Below are 23,052 nucleotides of genomic sequence, written 5' to 3' on the forward strand. Positions count from 1 at the left end.
CCAGTGGCAGTGCTGACCCCCAGGACTGTTCATCCGGATGAAGGCACTTCTCTGGGGCGGGCGTAAGACCAGCAATGAGAGGAGTGAGATGGGGCCTGGGTGGGGATCAAGTTGTGTCTACCTGGCAAGCCAAATGTCATCCCCTTCTAGGCTGCAGACACCAGAGAAAGGTTGGAGCTGGGTCTGGTACCTGCCCTCACTGAATCCTACCCCTGCTCTGCCACCCTCCATGACTGCTGGTACCCACTGGGCAGGAGACACCCCCGGTGGGAAGTGCTCAGCCTGGCCCCAGGAAGCTGGGTGGGGTGGGGTGGGGGAGTCCTGGAGGACATGCAGCCAATGGAAAGGAGAGAGCTGGGGTCCCTCAGCCAACTCTTTGCTGATGGGGGTGGGGGATGCACCCTCCCACCATGGCCACAGAGCCCCGCCCACCACCACCCGGCCCCACCCACCACCACCCGGCCCCACCCACCAACCCACCACCACCCAGGTCAGGGGAGGAGCCGGCAGGAAGCAGCCTGGGGGCGGGGGAGGGGTGCCTCGCCCCAGTGCCGCCCCAGGACGGCCCCTGTGAGCCAGAGCACTGAGGGTACTGAGCTGGGGCCATAATTTATGCCCACCCGCCTATGCTTTATGGCTTTCTTAATTCGGCTCCTGCTACTATTAATGTAGTTAATGCTGAGATTATATCTATTTTCTGGCGTCAGGCGGTGATTTATTCAAGCCATTTTTCCGGTGGAGGCTCCCACGCTGTTAAATCAAGCGCCTTGCCAATTAAGTGCTGACTTGGGAAGTGGACGAAATCTTAGCAGACGTCCAACCGCAAATTAAACCGCGCCTGACTCTGGGGAGTGGGCGGGGCCAAGGAACCCTTGCTGACTTGCAGGAAAGTCAGGAGAGTGCTGGGCGCGTCCCACCGCCGCGGTCCCTGGGCCTGTCCCTGAGCCACGGGTCCCTGGAACTGCACCCCCCACCCACACTCCAGGCCACACGGTTCCAGGGAAACACCCGCGGTTCCTAAACCACACCCAGCAGGCACCTGATGCAGGGCCTTAGCAGGTGCTGGGGGCCAGGGGAAGGGGCCGTGCGGAAGGTGGGTGGGCTGCACGGTACTCAGGAGCTGCAAGGTCCCTGGGGCCTGGACGCTGTGGGAGTCTCACCCAGAGTCCCATCTCTGAGGGCCCACACAGCAATACAACAGAAAAGAGGTAGGGAGGCCGGGGTTGGGGGTGGCCAGGCGAAGGACTCCCACCTCAACAGGCCCAGCTCTTCTGAGCACTCCTGTCCCCTGTGGGGGCCTCAGTCCTCCGTCAGGCACTGTCCACATGCCAACTGCAGTGGCCACCCAGGCCCAGCCCAGAGAACCTGCTGCCACCCTCCTCCCCAATGGGGCACTGGGGTGAGGCAGGCAGACAACGCAGCTGCCACGCCTGCTGTTCTGGAAGGGCCCCCAGGTCTTAGTGCAATGCACTGACCCTGTCCATCCGCCAAATACTCAGCCCAGCCCTGAGAGGTGAATCACGTTTTGGTGTGAGAACTGGCTGGAGGGTTGATACATTCAAGGAGTTAAATATGATAGTGATGGCCTGGCGCAGTGGCTCACGCCTGTAATCCCAACACTTTGGGAGGCCAAGGCGGGTGGATCACTTAAGGTCGGGAGTTCAAAACCAGCCTGGCCAACATGGTGAAACCCCATCTCTACTAAAAATACAAAAATTAGCTGTGCGTAGTGGTGGGCACCTGTAATCCCAGCTACTCCAGAGGCTGAGGCTGGAGAATCGCTTAAGCCCGGGAGGCAGAGACTGCAGCGAGCAGAGATCGTGCCACTGCACTCCAGCCTGGGCAACAAAGCAAGGTTCCATCTCAAAAAAAAAAAACCAAACTATATATATATATATATATATATAGACTATTTAAATGATACTTTACTAACACCTCTAAAACCAAGGCAAAGTGGAATTAAAATGGCGTTTAGCTGTGTAAGGCACCAGGTAGCACCAGGTGAAAAGGACATTTATTTCTTCCAGTCGGGGGTGGTTTTTCAGTTTCCAGGTATGTCCACGAGTGTCCTTCCCTCCAGGGAGCCCAGGCACCAACTGGCAGACACACATGTGTCCACAGCTGGGCACATGGGGCAGGAGGGCCCAGGCAGAGGGGGCTCTGCCCTCCCCAGACTAAGGGGAATTCCATGGATCCCACAGGAAACCCAGCGGACCCTTGGGCTCCCTCCCTGATGGTCCTCGTGTAGACTAAAGGAAGGCTCCCTCCAGATTTGTCAGCAGAGACTCCCTGCAGCCTGCCCCTGTGATGCCACTGCTGGTCCCCAGGGAGCCATGCCATGGCCTGTGGTTCTGCCGAGGTGGCAGCATCTCACCAGGGAGCTCCTCCGTCCTGTCCCAAGGGCTTGCCCACAATGGGACGGAGACAGTCACCCACAGCTGGGCCTGGACGAGGCTCGCACCCGCCTGACCCCACAGGAGCCAGCCCAAAAGGGCAAAGCAGCATCTTGAGCCCCACAGCTGAGACACAGCGTGCCACACTCAGCTCGGGGCACACGCCCCATCACCAGAGGACCCGCTGTCCTGGACTCTCGGGTCCCTCTGCCACCTTTGCCCAGCAGGCCATGCTCACACAGCAGGAATGGGTGGACTGGGCAGAGCCACCCCGGAGGGCGGCAGGGCTGCGGGCCAGGTGCAGGATGGGCCCTGGAGAAGAAGCAGAACAGGGCACGACTCCCTCAGTCCTGCGGGCACAGGACACCCTCCGCTCACAGCACCTACTCCTCGTGGCCTCCCTCTTTGCTAGGAAGCCCTCAGCCACCCTGTTCCTGGCAGCCCACCCCATAGGAGCGTTTCCTGAGTGCAGCTTCTTCCCCCAGGAGGGAGGGCATAGAAGAGGTGAGGGTAGAGAGAGGCCACACCATAGAGAGATGGGCACACTCGTGGAGAGAGGGGATGGAGAAACAAGAGGGGAAAAACAGATGTGCATGGGACCAAAGGGTGGGGGCCTAAGAGGCACAGAGACTCGGGGGCCAATAGGCCCCGGTCGGGCGGCAGAGCCTGGGGTGGGGGAGGAGTGTGCTGGCCTTGGTGGCCTCCAGGCACCCGCTCCTCACCAGCCACCCACTGAAAACACTATACTCGGGGGACACACACCACGGACTGGCCCAGTGAGAGAGACTCGGTGCCGGCCACCTCCTTCTTCCCACTGGGGCCTCAGCCTGCATCACTCCCACCATCTGGACCCTCAGTCCAGGACACACTGGCCTGACCCTCTGCAGCACTGACCACAGGACCATCCTGAGCTCCCTGCCAAGAGCAGCCCACCTGCAGGGACAGGGACTGAGCCAGCAAACAGACCTGGACCCAGAGCCACTGCCGGCTTCATGCTCAGCTCCCAAGAGACTGATGTCACAAGGGCCCCGGAGGGCCTCACCTCGCACCCACACCTGTGTGGGCATCTAACTGCACGCACGTCCTGCTGGTCCTGCAAAGAAAGAAGGCACCCCGGTCCCAGGGGCTCCCTCCTCAGGGTCCTGTGTCCTGGGCCTGATCTGCCCTGCCTGCCAGTGAAGGGTGGGGTCTAAGATCCGGAAAAAGTCCCTCTCCCTTTGTATGGAAAAAGTCCCAAAGGATCAGAGGTGTCCCTTAGGGACATCCCTGCCCCGGTGTGGACACGGGCTAGCTCACGGCCTGCAAGACTGGCTCTCCTCCTCTTCCCTGCCCCAAACTACCAAGGCCGAGGCCGCAGGAGGGCTCTGGCCCTCGGCCACACTTGGAGAAGGTGGCAGGTATGCAGGCTCGGGAGGATGCCAGCTCAGCCCTGCTGCCACGGGCACTGCCAAAGAGCGCAAGCTGGAAGGCCTGCCTGCCTGCCTCAAACAAACAGAGAAAGAAAGAAAGCGCCACAGCACACTTTGAAACGACTTCCAAATTAAGAGCTGCATCCATGCTGTCGAGCCCCTGCTAGCAGCTTCTGTGGCACCTTCCGTGCAAAACCGTATCTCAGCCCATTTATTAGAATGATGAAGGCAAAGGGATCTAAAAATTGCACTCCTTCCTTAATGAGCAGCCGAAGGGATCGGTAAGCATAATTTCAGAGGCCAGTAATATTTTATATAATCGCCGAGTGGTTTAAATTGAAAACCCCCAACTGAATCAATATTTACTGCATTGAAACGAAATGAATAGTAATAAGTCACTAAGCTCCCTGTCCTGTTTCATAAAATAAAAAATTATAAAAATGAGCACAGGCACAGGGAGGCCATCACATTAACTTTTACAGCACTTGGGGAGCCGTAGCCGCCTGTTCCCATAAAATAAAACTCTAAAAAACCTGCCGGAGTCCTTTCTCAGCACCACGTGGGGAAGCCTGGGAGTGGGAAGGAAGAGGAGCTCTGGGAGGTGTCCCCACCGGCCCTCCCTAGAGCCAGGATGGGCCCCAGGACCCCACAAGCTGTCCACAACTGGTGCCTGCTCACATCCCACAGAGGCCCAGAGAGTGCCCTGGACCCTCCTAGCTCCAGCAGAGACTCCTTGCCACCCTCAGGCTGAACTTCCTGCTTTGATTTATTTACCAGTTTTCTTAAATTCCAGAGCATCTCAGAGAGCATGAATGAGAAGCCCTGGACCAGTGGCAGCCCCGCAGACACACCCGCCAGCCCTCCCTCTGACCAGGCCCCAGGCTCTGGCTGGGAAAAGCACAAACACCTGCCAGCCTGGAGAACAGGCTCCTGCAGATGACCCCACACCACAGTGCAAGAGCCTGTGACTCCCCTGCAAACAGGCCCACGCAAGGCCTGAGAAGGCCAAGGCTTCAGAGCACAGCGGCACTGGCAGAGCCCAGAGCAAGCGCCAGTCAGGATGGGAGGGAAGTGGTAGGTCCGGGGATGGGGGGTGCTGCAGGCAGACACATGAGGGGACGGGAGCACAGGAACACGGCCCCCGGCAGTCACCCGGAGGCCCTGCATAGGAACAAAGGCCTCATTCCACCGGGTGACGCTGCCTGAGCAAGGGAGAGAAGGGCTCCTGCAGCCAAGAGTGAGGGCCAGGCTCCCCGTGGCTCACGCCTGGAATCCCAGCTGCTCGGGCGGCTGAGGCAGGAGAATCAATTGAGTCCAGGAGGCGGAGGTTGCAGTGAGCCGAAATTGGGCCACCGCACTCCAGTCTGGCAACAGAGCAAGACTCTGTCTCAAAAAAAAAAAAAAAAAGAATGAGGAGACAGAATACCGGTCACAAAGAGGCAAACAGCCTGAGCAGATCTTTCACACAGGAAGACAGCAAACGGCCTTATGTTAGCCCCTGAGTAAGTACTCAACATTACTGGATAGAGGGAAACGCAAATTTAAACCAAGTGAGAGGCAGGCTTGTTCACAGTCACCCCAAACTGCAAGGGACTCAAGTAAAATTAATAAAGTGTGGAACAAGACAGGAAGGCTGCCTGGCAAAGATGAGAAGTGCATAGTGAAGCCAGCAATGACACGAGCCTGAATCAGGTGCCAAGTGGAGTGAGCCAAGCTGGAAGCAATGCGAGAACATCTGACTCCATTTACAGATGCTCCAGAGCAGGCAGCTAATCCACAGTGAGAATCAGAGCCACAGGCTGCTCCAGAACAGGCAGCTAACCCACAGTGAGAATCAGAGCCTCAGGCTGCTCCAGAACAGGCAGCTAATCCACAGAGAGAAGCAGAGCCACAGGCTGCTCCAGAACAGGCAGCTAATCCACAGAGAGAGAATCAGAGCTACAGGCTGCTCCAGAGCAGGCAGCTAATCCAGAGTGAGAATCAGAGCCACAGGCTGCTCCAGAACAGGCAGCTAATCCACAGTGAGAGAATCAGAGCCACAGGCTGCTCCAGAACAGGCAGCTAATCCACAGTAAGAATCAGAGCCACAGGCTGCTCCAGAACAGGCAGCTAACCCACAGTGAGAATCAGAGCCTCAGGCTGCTCCAGAACATGCAGCTAATCCACAGTGAGAGAATCAGAGCCACAGGCTGCTCCAGAGCAGGCAGCTAACCCACAGTGAGAATCAGAGCCTCAGGCTGCTCCAGAACAGGCAGCTAATCCACAGTGAGAATCAGAGCCACAGGCTGCTCCAGAACAGGCAGCTAATCCACAGAGAGAGAATCAGAGCCACAGGCTGCTCCAGAACAGGCAGCTAATCCACAGAGAGAGAATCAGAGCCTCAGGCTGCTCCAGAACAGGCAGTTAATCCACAGTGAGAGAATCAGAGCCACAGGCTGCTCCAGAACAGGCAGCTAATCCACAGTGAGAATCAGAGCCACAGGCTGCTCCAGAGCAGGCAGCTAATCCACAGTGAGAATCAGAGCCACAGGCTGCTCCAGAACAGGCGGCTAATCCACAGTGAGAGAATCAGAGCCAGGGCTGCCTCTGGGGATGGAGGCCTCCATCGGGAAGGGGATAGAGAAGGGAAATGGCAATGTTCTTTATCTCCATGAGGTACGTGTTGCACAGGTAAATGCACTGGGGGTTTCCGTTGTTGTTGTTTTTGAGACAGTCTAACTTTTTGGCCCAGGCTGCAGCGCAGTGTCAATGATGGCTCAGTGTAACCTTGACCTCCTGGGCTCTACCGATCCTCCCAACTCAGCCTCCTGAGTAGCTGGGGTACAAGTGCATGCCACCATGCCTGGCTAATTTTTCTTTTTTTTTTTTTTTTTTTTTTTCCAATAAGACAAGGTTTCACTGTGTTGGCCAGGCTGGGCTCAAACTCCTAACCTCAGGTGATCCTGACCTCAGGTGGCCTCCCAAAGTGCTGGGATTACAGGCATGAGCCAGCAGACTCAGCCAATTTTTCTTTTCTTTTTCTTTTTAAACTGTAGAGACAGAGGTCTCACTACGTCGCCCAAGCTGGTCTTCGAACTCGTAGGCTCACCTCCCCTCCTGTCTCAGCCTCCCAAAGTGCTGTGATTACAGGCACAAGCCACTGCACCTGGTGACTCATTTGTTAGAACTCATAGACTGTTAGATTTATACCTCCCACCGTATGTAAATTCTACCTAGAAAAGAACCGTGAACAAATGTGGACCTCTAGTTAGCAGCCCTGCTTTGCTCCATGGTATCTGTTAACAGTATTGAAGCTTGTGCGCTAGGCCTGAGCAAATGAGCAGACAGACTAAGGGTGATGGCAGGTGCCTCGTGGCTGGACAAGAGCCAGGAACATGGAATGGGGGAAGGCCAGTGAACCTGCAGAGTTGGAGCGGAGCTCCTGCTGTCAGGGTCGGGGTGTGCATGGCGGGGGAGCAGACACTCAGTGCCCTGGTTCTGACTCAAGAGGGCAGCAGCGTGAGCCCCCAGGCTGGCACCTTGGCACCACCGATACCTGTGGCCTCAGGATTCTCGGCTATGGAGGGCCGAGGGCCACTGCACCCCAAGGAGCCAGGGTTCTGCGGAGAAAAAGCTGACTCCAGCGTGAGCCTGGAGCACCTGCCGTGCAGAACGTGAGGATGTGCCCAGGAATGAAGGGACACACCGAAAGGATGCAGGCCAGCCTGTGGAGGCTTCCACCAGTCAAGGCTGGGACCAACTGAGAACCAAAATCACAGTCAGAGCAGATTACAGCCTATCACGTGGAGTAAGACTCCTGAGTCCGCACTGTTAAAACAAATCAATGGCAACTCAGGGCAAAAGGGACAGGGAAGGCCGCGACTCACAGGATGGAAGGAGGGGTGGGAAAGCCGTCCAAGATCTAGAATGAGTAGACAGAAGGCCAATAAGAAATAGGATGCTCCCTCAGTCCTCACCCTTCCCCCCAACAATCACCCAAAGTAACCTGCCCCATAGAAAAACTAACGGACGGCATGACCCAGTGATCAGGCCAGCACCGCCGCGCCCAGCAGCCCGAGGCCACGCCAGAGTCGCCACAGCTTTCCCACCAAAACGGGGAATCTGCATCTCATCACAAAACAACATCAGATAAGCCCAGTGGAAGGAAAAGTCCACAAAATAGCTGGCCTCTCCTGGCCAGACTCCCAGCCCTTCCAGCACCGGAGAACTGCTCATGGCCACAGAGACACCCCCAAAGCACCAGGCTCCGGGACACCAAGGCTCCCGCTTCTGTGCAAAAGCGCATCTAAAACTGCAGAGAAGCAATACCACAAATGTGAAGAAACAGAATACAAACTAGGGAGTCTCGGTAACCGAGTCCTGGGTACTACTTCTGCAACTTCTGTAACTGCAAAAGTCTATCAAAATAAAAAGTTATCCCGAACACTTAAACGCAAGAAGCTCGTAACAGAGGAAAGAAGAGCGAGCCCAGGAGCCACACGGCTGCCATCCTTCCTCCCAGGGGTTCCCAGAACAGCCAGGACAGGGGGACTCGGCACCCAGGCCTGCCCCGAGGCTTCTGCACTCACCTGTCCACCATGTGACGCCCCCTTCCCCGTCCCCCACAACCCCACTGCCAGTCACGGCCACCTCATCTCTGCAGCTGGGTGGGTAGCAGCAGGAAGCTGCCACTGAAGGTGCACCACAAAGCCAGAGGGGCAGCCTGGGGTCCACGTGGCCACAAGCCACAGAGCAGCCCCACCTCGGACGGGCTACAGCCCAGGACCAGCACCACCTGCCCCTGCCCCGTCCTGGCAGCTACGGTCTTTTGGAGCTGACTGCAGCCATCTGTAGGCCAAGGTCTCGGTGAGGTCCTGGAGTAGGCAGAGCACAGACGTGATGCTGTGATTAGGAGGGCCCTGGGCAGCCAGGGGTCAGGGCAAGCCTGGACACGGATGTCACACCTGCCGGCCAGCAGCCCCACAGCAAGAGCTGAACCAGGGCCGTCACTACACGGCTGTCTGGCACTGCCAAGTCCAAGTCCATCAGTGGTCTCCGGGTCTCACATCTGTTACCTGAGGCCAGCCCTCTGCGCTTGAACACACTGTGCCTCCCACAGGCTTTCTGAGACTCCCCAGTGCTGTGCCAGCTGCTTCCTTCCCCAAGAGAGTCCCCTCTCTGCCTGGCAGGCACCACAGCTACGAAGAGGCCCCGAAAGCCTGTCCCTAAGTCCCCACGGAACCGCAGCTTCCCTGCAGCCTGGGCTGGACACAGGGAGGCCCTCCAAACACACCGAGTGAGCAAATGTGAACGAGCGAAGGAGAAAGGCAAGAACTGGCTGGGCCGTGCAGTGGAGCCCGGGGCAGGGGTTGCCACGGCCCCTACGGCCGCCTGCCTGGGGGACCCTGCAAAGGTCGTCAAGAAGCCTGGCCTCAGCGTGAGTGGCAGCACCCACAAAACCCAATAGACTCAAGGCTCCTACCCAGTGAAAAATCACAACCCAAACCACCACCCTGTGTGGAGCCTTGTCGGAGGCCGGGTACTCCCAGAACCCTCAGTGCTGGAGCCTCCCCACCCTCCTGGCTCAGGGGAATCGGAAGACCCCGGTACTTAGGGTCACTTGCACCCAGACCCCCTGACCTGAGTCCACAGCCTCTGGGCGTGGCCCACTCACCGGGCATCCTGCCTTGCCAGCCTGCTGTCCTGCCACCATGGTAAGGAAAGGCCACGGAGTCCGTGGTGGCTCCAAGCCGCCCCCAGAGCAGCGCGAGGACAACAAGGTAGGCGGCAGTGCTCCCAACCAGCTTCCTGCCCCACACAGCCCTGTCCTCCCTGGCTAGAGGGGGTCACCCCGTGTTCTGCCCACTCGCCACCCTGGGCCTGCTGGCCCCCACACTGCTGTGGGGACCAAACGAAGCCAGGTCGAGGGCCCTCGCAGAGTGTGGCAGGCACATCCCGAGGGGGATGGGAAGCAGGGGCAGAGGAGCACAGGGCGGGCAGGGGCAGAGCCATGGCTCAAATGCAAGCCACCAATGTGAGCCTCCCCTGAGAAGGGACCAAGAGCTGCCAAAACCACACAAGCCGCGTTTCTGGGCCTTTCGCCGGCCAGGACCACTGCCAAGCCCAAGGCTGCAAACACCGAAGCACTCAGCACAGGCAAGCTCCTGGCCATGAGGGAAACCCGGGAGGGAGAACCTCATGTCCTGGGTTCTCAGGACAGAGGGAAGAGGGGGCCTGGCGGTTGACGATGCCGTGCAGTGCAGAGCATCAACATCCAGGGCCAGAGCATGGTGGGAGCCAGGAAGGCAGCAGGAAGGGCTCCCAGCCCCTCCCTCCCAGCAGCTAGGCCCCGGGGCTCCCAGCCCCTGTCTCCCAGCAGCCAGGCCCCGGGGCTCCCAGCCCCTCCCTCCCAGCAGCCAGGCCCCGGGGCTCCCAGCCCCTCCCTCCCAGCAGCCAGGCCCCGGGGCTCCCAGCCCCACCCTCCCAGCAGCCAGGACCCGGGGCTCCCAGCTCCTGCTATGCTCTGGCCCTGGCCGTTGCCTCTCTGTCCTGAGTGGGCACGCAGACCTGAGCCCAGCCGGTGGTCAGTGCAAACGCAGTGGGCGCATCTCTCCTCCCGAAAAACCAACACCTGCTTTGAACAGAATCAATCGAAACTCAGCAAGTGCATTAACCAGAATCAGGAGCGCCAATGCCATCACTCTTCAGCATTTTCAGAGCATTCAGGGCCGCCCTTGGCCTCGGGCCTCCCCAGGCTGTTTGTATGAGGTGTTCACAGCAGAGCTGTGACGGGGCAGCAAGGACACAGGCAGGCTGCTTCCACTCTCCATGGAGGCCCTGGGGACCGGGTCAAGCTGGGCATGGGCAGACGCCAGGGCTTCAGCACTCTTGGCAAAGACCCAAGCTCCTCAGGTTCCATGTCAGAGGGGAGGTGGCAGGGCGGCAGCAGACACCCGGGAAACGTGCCTTAGAGCCACACCAGCCCTCACAGCTGAGGAGGCCCACTCGGCAGGCCTGCTATTGATGCCCTCCGGCCCCCAACCAGTGCAGCGGCCATGCTGTAGATCCCACCTTCAACACCTCTCCCCAGCCCCCATCCTCTCTGCAGACACTCCAGACCCTTCATGGGGTGGCCAGGCTGGTCACTCAACCCCCCACAGGCTCCTGCCCCCAAAGAGGCGTTCTCTGAGCCCCCCACAGATCCATCCTGGGTGGGCCTCACACATCCGGCAGCCACAGAACTATCTGCTTCTGGTGTCTGCTTGCTTCCTGAGCGCCCCCGCCAGGAGGAGAGCACTGTGGGCAGAGCCTGACTGCTGAGGCCCTGAGGCTGCCCGCTGCCCAGGTATCTGTGGGTGGGGGGAGCCATACCCAGCCAGTGCCGGGCACTCGACAACTGAACCTACACACTGACATCCCTTTGGTGTCTGGGACCTCCCCACGCCAGCCTGTAACAGGGTCCTGGGCCTGAGGTTGGTGAGCAGAGCCTCTGCACACTGCCAGCATGGGTGGGCAGGGCCTTTCTGTGGCTCTCACCAGACGCAGAGCAAGCCCTGAAGTCTAAGTCCATTTTCTGCTGCTATAACAGAATAACACAACCTGGGTAATTCGTACAGAAAAGAAGTGTATTTGGCCCACAATTCTGGAGGCCGAAGAAGTCCAAGAACACGGGGCTGGCACCTGGTGAGGGTTTTCTTACCGCAAAACACAAGCAGGTGCCTGAGACGGCAAGGAATCATGTCATGCTATGCCCAGACTTTCTGACCAGGAGCCCCTCCCACCACGCGGCACTGACCCATCCACGGAGGCCCCCTCCCACCACGGAGCACTGACTATCCACGACTAATTTTTTCTTTTTTTAGTAAAGACAGGGTTTCACCATGTTGGCTAGGCTGGTCTTGAACTCCTGACCTTAAGTGATCAGCCTGCCTCGGCTTCCCAAAGTGCTGGGATTACAGGCGTGAGCCACTCCACCTGGCCACGTATATTAGATTTCAACATAAGTTTTGGAGGAGACATTCATACCAGGGGACCCAGAGCTGAGCCATGATGGAGTGCTGGATTGCTTTGTTTTGTTTTGTTTGAGACAGGGTCTTGCTCTGTTGCCCAGGCTAGAGTACAGTGGCATGATCATGGCTGCCTGCAGCCTCAACCTCCTGGGTTCAAGTGATCCTCCTGCCTCAGCCTTTCAAGTAGCTGGGCCCACAGGCACAAGCCATCACGCCCAGCTAATTTTTGTACTTTTTGTAGAGATGGGGCCTCCCCATGTTTCCCTAGCTGGTCTTGAACTCCAGGGCTCAATCCAGGGCTCAAGCAGTCCACCTGCCTCGGCCTCCCAAAGTCCTGGGATTACAGGTGTGAGCCACCATGCTTGGCCACGGAGCACTGGTTTTACATAATAATTCATCCCAAGTTCCTCTGACTCGCACACCCTTCGGGGCACGTCAGAATGTGGCAGGAACCCTGCTGTGGACTGAATGTTTGTGATCCCTTGAAATCCTGATGCTGAAGCCCTGACCCCAGGGGAACGGTGTGAGGACACAGGGCCTTTGGAGGTGATGAGGTGAGATGCAGTCCTGAGGTGGGGCCCTTGTGATGGGACGAGCGTCCTCATAAGAAGAGACCCCCAGAGCGCACACGCACTCACCACGCTCTCCCCTGCTCTGTGGGCCACGTGATGACACGTGGGAAGACAGCTGTCTGTAAACCTGGAAGAAGGCCCTCGCCAGACACCACGTCTGCCCAGCACCCTGTCTTGAACGTCCAACCAGGACTGTGAGAAGTCAGCGTCTGCGACCGAAGCCCCAGTCTGTGCTACTGTGTGACGGAGCCAGAGCCGACAGTGCCCAAACCAGAAGGCGGGTGGAAGGCAGGGCGAGGCGGCTGGCATCCTGGGGGCTGTGCAGGCTCACCTGCTCATTAAGGAGACACGCACGGGGAGCGCAGCAGCACCGTGGGGACCCCTCCCTTCCCTGGGCTGAATTCCTCTTTAATGAGACGTCACTTTGGAGAAGCGTTTCAGAGCCCTTCAAAATCCTGGCCTAACCCTCGTCAAAACTGCACAGATTACTTAAGATTTACCGCACAGACGCAAAATAAAATGAAACAAAATAAAGTAAGGCAGCCCAGCGAGCGGCAGCCCTGTGACAGGACCATTTGTAGTCAGGACGGAGAAGCCTCCGATTCATCTGCTTCAGCACAGCAGCTTCTGTTTATTTCGCACTTTCATGTCAAATGAATTTGGAAAGAGAAAAAAAGTGTCAGGCAGTTAGGGATATAAGTCACATTTCAGCTTCAGTTCAGATTAATGAACTTGCTGAAGCCGGCGAGGGCACTGGCAAATCCACAAATCTAAGAACAACAAAAAAATTAAATCCTCTCAGCAGAGCCTCAGCCCTCACGGTGGCTCCTCTGAAACCCTTCACGAATCTTCCGCCTTGTGCCCCTGCACCCCAGGCCTGCACGGACACCCTCTGAGCCCCTGGGCTGGCTCTGGGCCTGGTGCCCCTGGGACAGGCCCCAGGTAAAGGCAGTAGTCCTGTGGCACCGGGGAGGACTGGCCAGGGCTGGCTCTTGGGGACCACTCAGCAGGGCTGAGGCGCATGTGGGTGCAGGAAGCTCCCAGGGGCCCTGGGCCAGAGCAATGGCCCCATCCCGTGTATGTGGCAGATGTGATGGGCACCACGCTCGGCAGAACAGCCCGGTCCCATGCCTCAAGCCTCCAGGGAGAGGTGGTACGTGGCCAGGACACCACTAGCAAGCCCCTGTCAGCTGTTGCCCTGCCCCACCCAGCCACACGGCCGGACATCTGCAGGCCAGGGCGACAGGCAACACGGACCCTGACGGGCAGCAGAGGTGGCACCATGGATGCTGCCCCTCAGGGCAGGAGTCCCGCCCTGCCCGTGGCACACAGGCACTGCTCCTTCTCTCCTCCCCTTCTGCCCCGCCCCCATCTCCGCGCACTATCTGGTGCATGCCTCAATGGTGTGCCATCCTCAGAGACCCTGGCTGGCAGCACGCAGCAGCTCCTGCTTTCCACCTGACAAGGACGAGTACTGGCCAGCCACGAACATGAGGCCACAGGCCGGCATCCAGCTGGCTCTCCCACCAGTTCCTCCATGTACAGGCCCAGAGAAGCTGCTGAGAGGGAGGAGAGGTCCCGGCCTCTACTACAAACCCAGCTGTCAAGGGACCCTGACGCTGCCCTCCAGCCTCCCACATAGGCCCAACGTGACCACTGGGTCGACAGCAAGTTTCTACTTAAATCAGGAGGGAGAGAGTGAGGGTGCATACCAAATCACCCCCTGGGACAGGGCAGAAGCCTGGGCTCAGACCAGGTACCCACTCACCCACCCTTCCTCCCTCGGGCTGCAGGGAAGGGCAGTTTCTAGAGCTTCCCAGAGGAGGGAACAGCCCTAATCACCCTGCGCCCTCCCCAATGCCCAGGGCAGAGCTACCACCAACAGCTCAGGACCTGGGGCTCTCCGACCGAAAGCCAAGAGTAGCTGCAGAGGGGTCCTGGGGCCTCATGGCCAGGAGAGCAACCCCCTCCCTCAGGGCGGTACAGTCCCCGCCATGAGCATCACAGCTAGGGGGAGGGAAAGGGAGGGGAGGGGGAGGGAAGGGGAAGGGAGGGGAGGGGAAGTTCCAGGGACAGGGGCAGAGAGGGGACAAGGTGAGGGCTATTGTCAGCAGCAGAGCCATGCAAGCCTCACTGCGGCAGCCTGTGTTACAGTTTCTTGCCCCCCTGAGCAGGGCCCGGTCCCATCCCTCTCAGGACAGGGGTGGTGGGGGTCCTGCCCCTCCTCCTTCTTTGGGGTTCCAGCCCTTTGAGAGGCAGGCCCTGTCCTGAGCCCCCCACCAGAATCGAGCCTAGAGACCCTAACCCATTCCCCATGGCACAGGCAGGCAGGGACAGGCCATCAGGTTCGCACCTCACTGCCCCTAGCCACGCCCTGCTCAGGATGCTCGGCCGCTCCCCGCAGCAGCCCTGGGACCTCCGGGACCCCTGCCCAGACCCCCAAGGCCTTCCCTCAACACTCAGCCCCCTGGGCCTCGCTGCGCTCCCCACCGTTGTGCCCTCGCAGGGCCTCTGCCGGCGGCTCCCTCTCCGCCCAGAGCAGTGCTACCGGTGCCATCCATCTCCCGGGAACTGGGGCTTCACAGAGAGTAGGCCAGCTCCACGCTCAGAACCCGCGTGTCTGCTTTAAGAACAGAGCAAGACGCTGAGGCTGTGAGGGGAAGAGGCCTTCCAGGGCCTCGAGGGGCAGCAGGCCCCATGCCCACACATGATTTCCTCTCGGGATGACCAGATCTCCATCACAGTGAGGGGTGGGCAGGGGGTGTCCCACACCAGCACTGGCCCTCAGCCGCTGGTCACCCTGCCTGCCTCCCTCCCCTCCCGTGTGTCCACCAACGCCTGCCAACTCTGACCACCGTGGCTTCCAGGACTGCTGAGGCCTGCCCGCCAGCCCCTCTAGGGATCGAGGAGGGAGCTGGGGCCCAAAGATAGCCCTGGTCTCAGGCTCCAGCCAGCTGCCTGGCAGGACAGTCTGCCTTCTCCTCTCCATGGCAGCTCTTAGTGAAGGGTGGCCGGGGCCTGCCCAGGGAGGGCTGAGGGTCCAGCCACATGCAGGCAGCCTGACTCAGATGGAGCGAGGGAGACGGTGCATGGGCCAAGCCAGACCAGCCACTGGCCAGACAGGCCCTTCCTGTCTCAACAACCCTGAGCCAGCAGCAGGCCCAGCAGCCACACTGGGATGCAGGTAAACCTGGGTGACGAAGGACCAGCCTGCTGGTAGCCACTCTTCCCAGGGCCTCCTGAGAGTCGTGCTCCTTAGCTCAGCACCCTCCCCCGCACCCCCACATCCCATCCACAAGCCCAGGGCTCATGCCCCGAAGGGTCCCAGATGCCTGGCAAGGGGTGGAACAGGACTGGGCTGAGGTGGGCAGGACAGCGAGGAGGGGCCCCTCACACGCCCCCTTAGCCATGTGTGCATCCTGGGGTGGGCTCAGCCTGGCCTTCACACACAGGGAGGACACTGAGGCCTGGAGGCCTGGAGCCCATGGCCACCAGCCACAGCCAGGGCCTCCAGGGGTGGGCTGAATTCGGGATCCTGGTGCTGGGGCCTTGAGCCATCAAAGCTGGTGCCTGCTCCACCTCCTGTGCACCCATGCCTGTGGTCTAGCCCCTACACCCAGGCACTCAGAGAGCCATGGCTGCTCCCCGCAGGGCAGCCGGCCAGGCTCCACGTTGAAGGGACAGGGAGCTTGGAAGGAGCCTCTCAGCTGACCCGCAGCTCTCAGCTGCACGGCGCCAACAGGAGGCCTGGGCACTGGGCTGGCTGCCGACTCCTCCTCCTCCCAGCCTCCCCAGTCCCAGAGCCGGGGTGTACAACGACACGGTCAGGGCCCAGTCAGACCCAAACCCAAGGCCTTCCTGGCCTAAGGATCCAGAGGGAAGGGCTCTGCTGGGTCTGCCCCGAGGAGCATCAACACTCGGCCCCCAGTCGTGCCCCTGGGAGAGGTGGACCCTCGACGCCGGCCTGACGACGACCACAGGAGGAGGGCAGGAGTGGAGAATCCATAAATCTGAACCTCATTCCCGATGATCCGGGGCTCTTATTAAGTAAATTAATTTAAGTTAATTTAGCTCGATCATGACTCCCGATCACAATGATTTACTGAGGGGGAAATTGCATTAGGAAAGGCCATGCTCACCAGATAGAAGAACGGAAGAAAATTAGATCCACTTAGCACTGTGAATTAATATGGAAATAGCAGGTGTAAATTTAACCTTATCGAGAGAATAAAAATTATCTTCATAAATTTGTAGAAATAGCCCCCGAGATGCTTATAAATCTATTTAAAACAAAAATATTACAAAAAGTGCAGTAAAATTAATTTAAAATATACTCTAGCTATTGCCTCCAGAAAAGTCGGCGGCAGGGCCATGCTGAGTGCGGCGTGGTGATCCAGGAGGCAGCAGGGCACCGCCCAGTGGGCTCACCAGCTGCCTGACCTGCCACAGGCCCTGGAGCCATGCAGGGCTGTCCGCACCAGTGGGTGGATCCCCTGGGGTTAGCCTCAGTCCTGGGAACCTCTAGCAGGGACCCACCAGATGGCCACGGTACGGTGGGGGGCCGTGCCCTGCACTGTGGCTGCTTGCCCCGTGGCCCTGTCAACCGTCTCTGCCCATGCCACTCCTCCAGGAGAGCAGGCTCCCACAGGGAGGGTCAGAGGACAGAGGGAGGGTATGCCACTGCCTGCTTCCCATCTGCTGCCAGGGCTCTCACCCTCTCCCAAGCATGGAGATGGACACTCCCACCAAGCAAAGGAAGGACCAATCCCCAGGGCCAGGCCTCCTGAGGCCCAGAGGCTGAGCAACCTCAACTCAGTGGGTGGCACAGCTTCCTAGAGGGGGGACCCCAGGAAGGCAAGAGCAATTCCTCACCGATGGAGCCGTCCTCCTAGCCTGCTTGGAGGTCAGAGTGCGGGTGGGGGCCAGACCGTAGGCGGGCAGGGAAAGGAGGAGCCCACATCGCCACCCTGACAATCACACATTGACAGCTTCCAGCCAGGCCACTCAAGGCCCAGCCTCTCCCACCAGAAGCTTCTCCCTGAGAGATGCTCAGACAGCACATGGCGTGGGCCCTGACCGTCTGGGCGGCGATGCTTCCATGGCACAGAGCCCCCACCAGCTGACAGGCTCACTGAGAACAGCAGGGCCTGTGTGTGTGTGTGTGTCCGTCCGTCCTCATGTATGTGTGGTATACACAGGCTGGCCTCCTACTGGCTACAGAAATTGCTAAAGAAACAGAAAAATCAAGCTGGTCCCCAGCCAAGAGCCAAACACCAAGCAGTTCTGGAATGCGCTCAGCTCCCCCGGCTGCAGGGCAGGGTCCAGACAGCCCAGTCCCCAGGCCTGCAGGAGCATGGAGGAGGCCTTCCTACCTGGATAGTGAGAGCCGCCAGGCCCGCCAGGAGGGCAGAGACAGGGGGAAGGGCGGGGCGCTGAGAGATGAGGCCGGGGTCTTCTTGACGATGCGGTAGCGGGTCTTGATCACCTTGCTAGTGGGTGGAGTCCGCAGGGCATGCAGGCTGGATGCTGCAGAGAAAACCCAGGGCACAGACACAGGTCAGGGAAGGTCGGCAAGGGCAGGGTCAGAGAGGATGCCCACGGTGCCAACCCTGCCTGCTGCCTCCTCTGGGGCTTGAAGACTCTCTGTCACCCTCTAGATGGAACCCCCACCCCATGTGGCACACATATCCCCAGGGTGCCTGGCAGCCAGTGCTTCAGGAGCTGACCAGTGCAGCCTCCAGGAGAGGCGGGCACCGGCCCCACACACCCTCTAGCCATCAGGAGAAGCAAGGGACCGCCCATGGGAGAACCAGGAGAAGCCAGGGGCCTGGCAGCCAGGGACACCTTGGAGGCCCCTAGACAGTATCCGCACCAGGGAGACTCGAGGTGAATGACTGACTCCCAGCAGAGCAGTGAGGAAGGCAGATGGGCCACCTCCACCCAAGACAGCAAGGTAGGCTCCTGGCCTGTGCCCTGTACATGGGAGGGGCGCTGGAGCACTCACCTCCTCAAGGGGCATCTCCTCACTGCCGTGCCCAGACAGATTTATGTACTTAATCACTGTTTTCATAACATTTTGCAGGGTGATAGACAAAATGGCTTTTTCCTGCTGAACGTTTCATGCAATTAACAGGAATCTGTTTTGCCCGAGTTCTCTTCCACTTGATAGCCGGCAATTTATCCAGAGCTTCAAGGATCGTGTCTAATTGCCCAACTTCCATCATGTATAGCTCTGACTGCCCAGATAATTAAAGCCAACACAGCAGTGGGCGCAGGCCCGCCCTCCTAACAGCTCCCCTCAAAGCCCAAGGCCCAGGAGATCCCACATGAGATGTCCAGATGTCAGCAGAGCCCCTCCCTCACATCTCCTTGGTCCCACAGCCAAATAGCCCTTGAGGCACCCCGCTCCTTAGACAGGACCAGAAACTGTTATCGTTTCCCGAAATCTCTGAGGCCCTAAACCTACCGGACCTCAGGCAGCCAGGGCCCCTCCCTGAGCCCCGCTTCTGCCCATCTCTCCACGGGCTCTCGCACCCTCCTGCCTGCACTGGCCTGTCCAGCTGTCGACAAAGATCCCCTCCTGCAGGTGTGTCCCAGCACCGTCCAAGCTGCAGCCTCCACCCAGGCACCTGTCAGCCTGCACGGGAGCAAGTCAGGAACACTTGGACCCAACATGGCATCAAAGCCTTCCCAAGAGCCCCCCAAGTCCACAGCAGAGAGTCTGCCAATTGAATTTTCAAGTCTTACAAGCAAAGAGAGACCGGCCAAAACATCAATAATAGCTTATTCCAACTAAGAGCCAGAAAACATCGAAGTCCTTCAGTTATCAACAACCCCGAGGTGATGCGTCAGCTTCCAGCCCTGCTGCAGGCGCCCTGCTTCTGCCTGAGGAGGACACGGGCTGCTTGGGATGCTCCTGCCCCACTTGGGCCAAGTTAGGAGCCAGCCTCAGCACCTGGGCAGTCAGTGCACCCACTGGAGCACCACCAGCCACGGGGCCGGGGCTCGAGGCTGCCACCTGCCCACTCCCAACCCCAGAGTGCCCAGGTGACCCACATGCCAGCCTGCAGCCTGCTTCCCACCGTGGCCTGCTCACAAGCCTCCCAGGTCGCCCAATGCCTGCCGCTCTGGGACGTAGAGCCTGGGGCGATGCTGGCCCCATGGAGCCATGGCACAACAAAGCTAGGGCACAATCCTGCTCAGAAGCCAGGCAGTGCCCAGCAAGGCAGGAGGGACACTGGGCCACGCTGGGGCCCTGGGGCTTCGTGTTCCCCTCCTCAACCTCTTCCCCAAATTCTGAGCACGGGAGGCCCCAGACCTGAGCCAGCTCCATTCCCATCGCCAAGTGCACAGCATCCCTTTGACTAAAATCACCTCTAACCTTGGGGACCAGAGCTCACCCTCCCTCCCAGGTCCAGCACATGCCACCTCCTGTAGGAAGTCCCAACCCCCACTGCACGCAGGACTGGATGCTGCATTCTAGAACACTCCTGCCCAGGAGGGGCAGCTTGGGGCAGGCAGGACCCGGCAGGCAGCGGCAGCACGATCACACTCCTGTGTGGCACAGGCGGCAGTCAGGTCAGGTCAGGCTTCTTTGCCTCACTACGTGTTACTTCTTAGTGTCCAAGCGTCATTCCTGCAAACCACATGGTAATAATGCAGTCCCGGCCTCTTGTCACAGCCCAGTCAGGCTGGGCAGGTATGTCCTGCACGTCACCCTAGATAGACCCTCTCCCACAGTCCCCACCAGAGTGGGGGCACTTCAAGGGGCTCAAAGTGGGGAGACGGCAACCAGTGAAGGTCCAGGACTGCACCCCACCCCCATAGCAAGGCTGTGTCCCCCACAGCCTGCCCTGCAGACCACGGGCAGTCCCTTTCATTCCCAAATGGGCAGCTCAGACAAGTTCATGACGACCCAGGATCAGCAGGGCACAGCCATACAGACTGGTAGTGGGGGATGAATTCCGAGCCGGGCCCCCAGCGGCTGGCAGGAGCAAGGGCTCCTAAGACCATGCCCGGCACACGGACCCAGACAGGGCTGGAGGAAGGAAGAGTCCCTCTCTGGCCCTGTTCCCCAGGGTGTGCAGCAATGGGGTGGACAGGTGGCAAGGCTTGGGAGGCTCCAGGACGCTGCTGTGTGTCCAAGAAGGACCCAGGCAGAAACAGGCCTCTGCCCTCCTCCCTGAGGACACCGGCCCAGGTGCCCATCCCTCCTAGCTGGCTGGAGTTTGTGTAGATAGTTGTGTTATTTAGATAGGATGTTGGTTTAATTCCCTTCATTACAGACTCCCAGGGCTGTAATTTTTTTCTCCGCGTGATACATCCCCACAGCACGCTCCGCACACATCAAGCCCCTTGCGCCTTTATTGCCAGCGCTGCCCCGGCCCGCGTTATCAGCCCCACACACACCGTCCTCTCCGCCCGCCATCCAGAGGTCACTTCTAATGACTAATCGATCTCATTAGCTTTCCTAATTAAAAACTTTACTACCGCAATGGAAGACAAACTACGAAAAAGCTGCTGGCATCATATGTGATGGGATATGAGCCCATCCATCAGCAGGGTTCCAGCTCTTGCACACAGCACCATGCCCTCAGGCCGGGGGCCAGGTGGGGCGGCCCTCGGGCATCCCAAGAGCCCTGCTGTGCACCAAGCACCACATGCCAACGATGCGCTGTCAGGAGGGCGGCCGTCGCGGCTGGGCCTGGCCATCGGGGGCCCAGGAGTCTGGTCCCACCCCCAGCAGAGCTGCTCCGTCTGCAGAGTCTGGCCCTGCCCACCCAGCTTGCTCTCCTCGGACAATTCCAACACAGATGGCTGATTTGATCAGATGGAGGTCGCGGCTTTGCTCTGTTTTATGCAGAGCAGGAGTTGAGGGAGAGTTCAGATTTTTATGGAACTTCAAAGGGAAATAACTAGAAAGAAAATGAGTTGCTAATTTCACAATTGGTTAATGAATAAGATGAAACTAGAATTACTACTCTGTGGAAAGAACTGCCTGAGGCTGCCATGAAGTAGAGAAGGCTGCTCCCTCACTCCACTGTCCAGTCCACCAGGGCCAAGACGAGTGTCCCAGGCAGCCGTCCAGCTGTCTGTCCAGCTCCCAGGCTGCCGACGGGAACAGGACCAGCTCCATCAGGGAGGGCCTCACCCATCAACTGGGGTGGAGACCCAGAAGGCCTCTGACTGTGCCCCAGGCCAGCATCCACCAGCCCCTGGGCCTCATCCAGTCGCTACAGAGATGGAAGCACCGGGTCCTCCAGAACAGCAGGCCCAGGTGCAGACGAGCCCAGCACAAAGACAGCAGAACTGTCACCACTGGGCTGCTGGTCCAAGAAGTACCCTGGTTCTAGAAGCCCCTTCCCCAAGCCTCCGCAGGCTTCATCCCAGCTAGGGAATGGGGACAGTTGAGCAGAAGGCCAAAGACTGGCACGGGATTTTCTGGAATTGGCCACAGCCACCCCCACACCAGCAGACAGGACAGCGTGGGGCCCACGAAGGGATGATGTTGACCTGCCCAACAGATACCTAGCACCACACCAAGTTCCCCAGATGAGTGGCAGCAGGGAGCGGCCAGGATGGACCAGGCCCACGGATAGACATAGGGCAACCCAGACCCTACGTGCAAGGAGAGCGGGCAGGGAAGGGGCCAGCCCAGGTGCAGCCCCCGGGCCACTGCCGAGCTGCCCAGGGAAACGGACGGCTGCGAGCCAAGGACATTGCGCCCAGCCAGGCCCCTCGTCCCTAATTCCTGGCGATTCCACCTTTGCACATTGCCTGATCTGCTTTTTATAAACAGGCCCTGACACCTCCCGGACATATGCATGCCGCTATGCCCTTCTTTGACTAAAGGCAGCATGCACAGGTGCAAACCCACTTTTCCTGGTGCCTGTGATCGGATCTGTGTCTTTCCAGTCCTGCTGCAGTTTTTAAGGCGGTGCCAACTCTGTGCCAGCCCAGGTCTCTAGCCCCGCTGCCCTGAGCACGAGGCAGGAGGGGCAGGGCAGCAGCATAGACTGGGAATGGCACCCTTAGGCAGGGCCATGAGTGCCCTGCAGGCAAACAGGACACAGCCTAGAGAGAAGGCGGGAGGCCCAGTGCCGTCCCTAGAAACAGAGTTCACCCGGCGCCCCGACACAGCTCCAGTCACACACCCCACTCCACTCACCGGCCCAGGGCTCAGGGGTTGCGTCTTCAGCCGCACAGCCGCAAGAGGGCGCCAAGGACAAGGCAACATCTCCTCCCAGAGAGCAGAGTTCCCACGATTAATCGCCTAATTAGAGCTGTGATTACAACAGAGAGCGCTCAGTGGTGCGGGGAGGTACAAGCGGCGGGCGGGACCCCTGGAAGTGCCCCTCCAAGACAGCTGAGCCTGCCTGGAAAGAGCAGAGCCCAGGGTTCCGGGTAGAGGAGATAGCAGGGCACAGGCCCAGGGCTGGAGGAGTGGGGGCTGCAAGAGGCCAGGACGGCCTGGGCAGGGGGTGCCCAGGCACTGCTGGGGAAGTCGGGGCGGGAGGGGGAGAAGAGCTGGGGGTGACGGGAGTCAGGGTCAGGCCCACCCAGCACTGCTGCATGGCTGGCACCACGCTTGCACCCGCAGCCTCAGCTGGCTCCACAGCCTCTGGCACCATGCTGCCCTCAGGAAGCACCTGCCCAGCACAGGCCCAACTTAAAGGCCCTCACACCCCCA

The 23,052-nt window shown here is 59.3% G+C and overlaps 1 protein-coding gene across 1 annotated transcript in view; it reads right to left on the reverse strand.

Moving 5' to 3' along the window:
- Nucleotides 1–23,052, reverse strand: part of ZC3H3 (zinc finger CCCH-type containing 3) — a 94,212-nt gene that overhangs the window by 45,300 nt on the left and 25,860 nt on the right. Inside the window, exon 4 of the mRNA XM_064384677.1 lies at nucleotides 17,735–17,888. Within this exon, the coding sequence (XP_064240747.1) occupies nucleotides 17,735–17,888 (154 nt within the window). The remainder of the gene's footprint in view (nucleotides 1–17,734; nucleotides 17,889–23,052) is intronic.

Source organism: Aotus nancymaae, unplaced genomic scaffold, assembly GCF_030222135.1.
Source record: "Aotus nancymaae isolate 86718 unplaced genomic scaffold, 86718_ANA_hifiasm-v0.15.2.pri h1tg000036l, whole genome shotgun sequence".
NCBI classification, from domain to species: Eukaryota; Metazoa; Chordata; class Mammalia; order Primates; family Aotidae; genus Aotus; species Aotus nancymaae.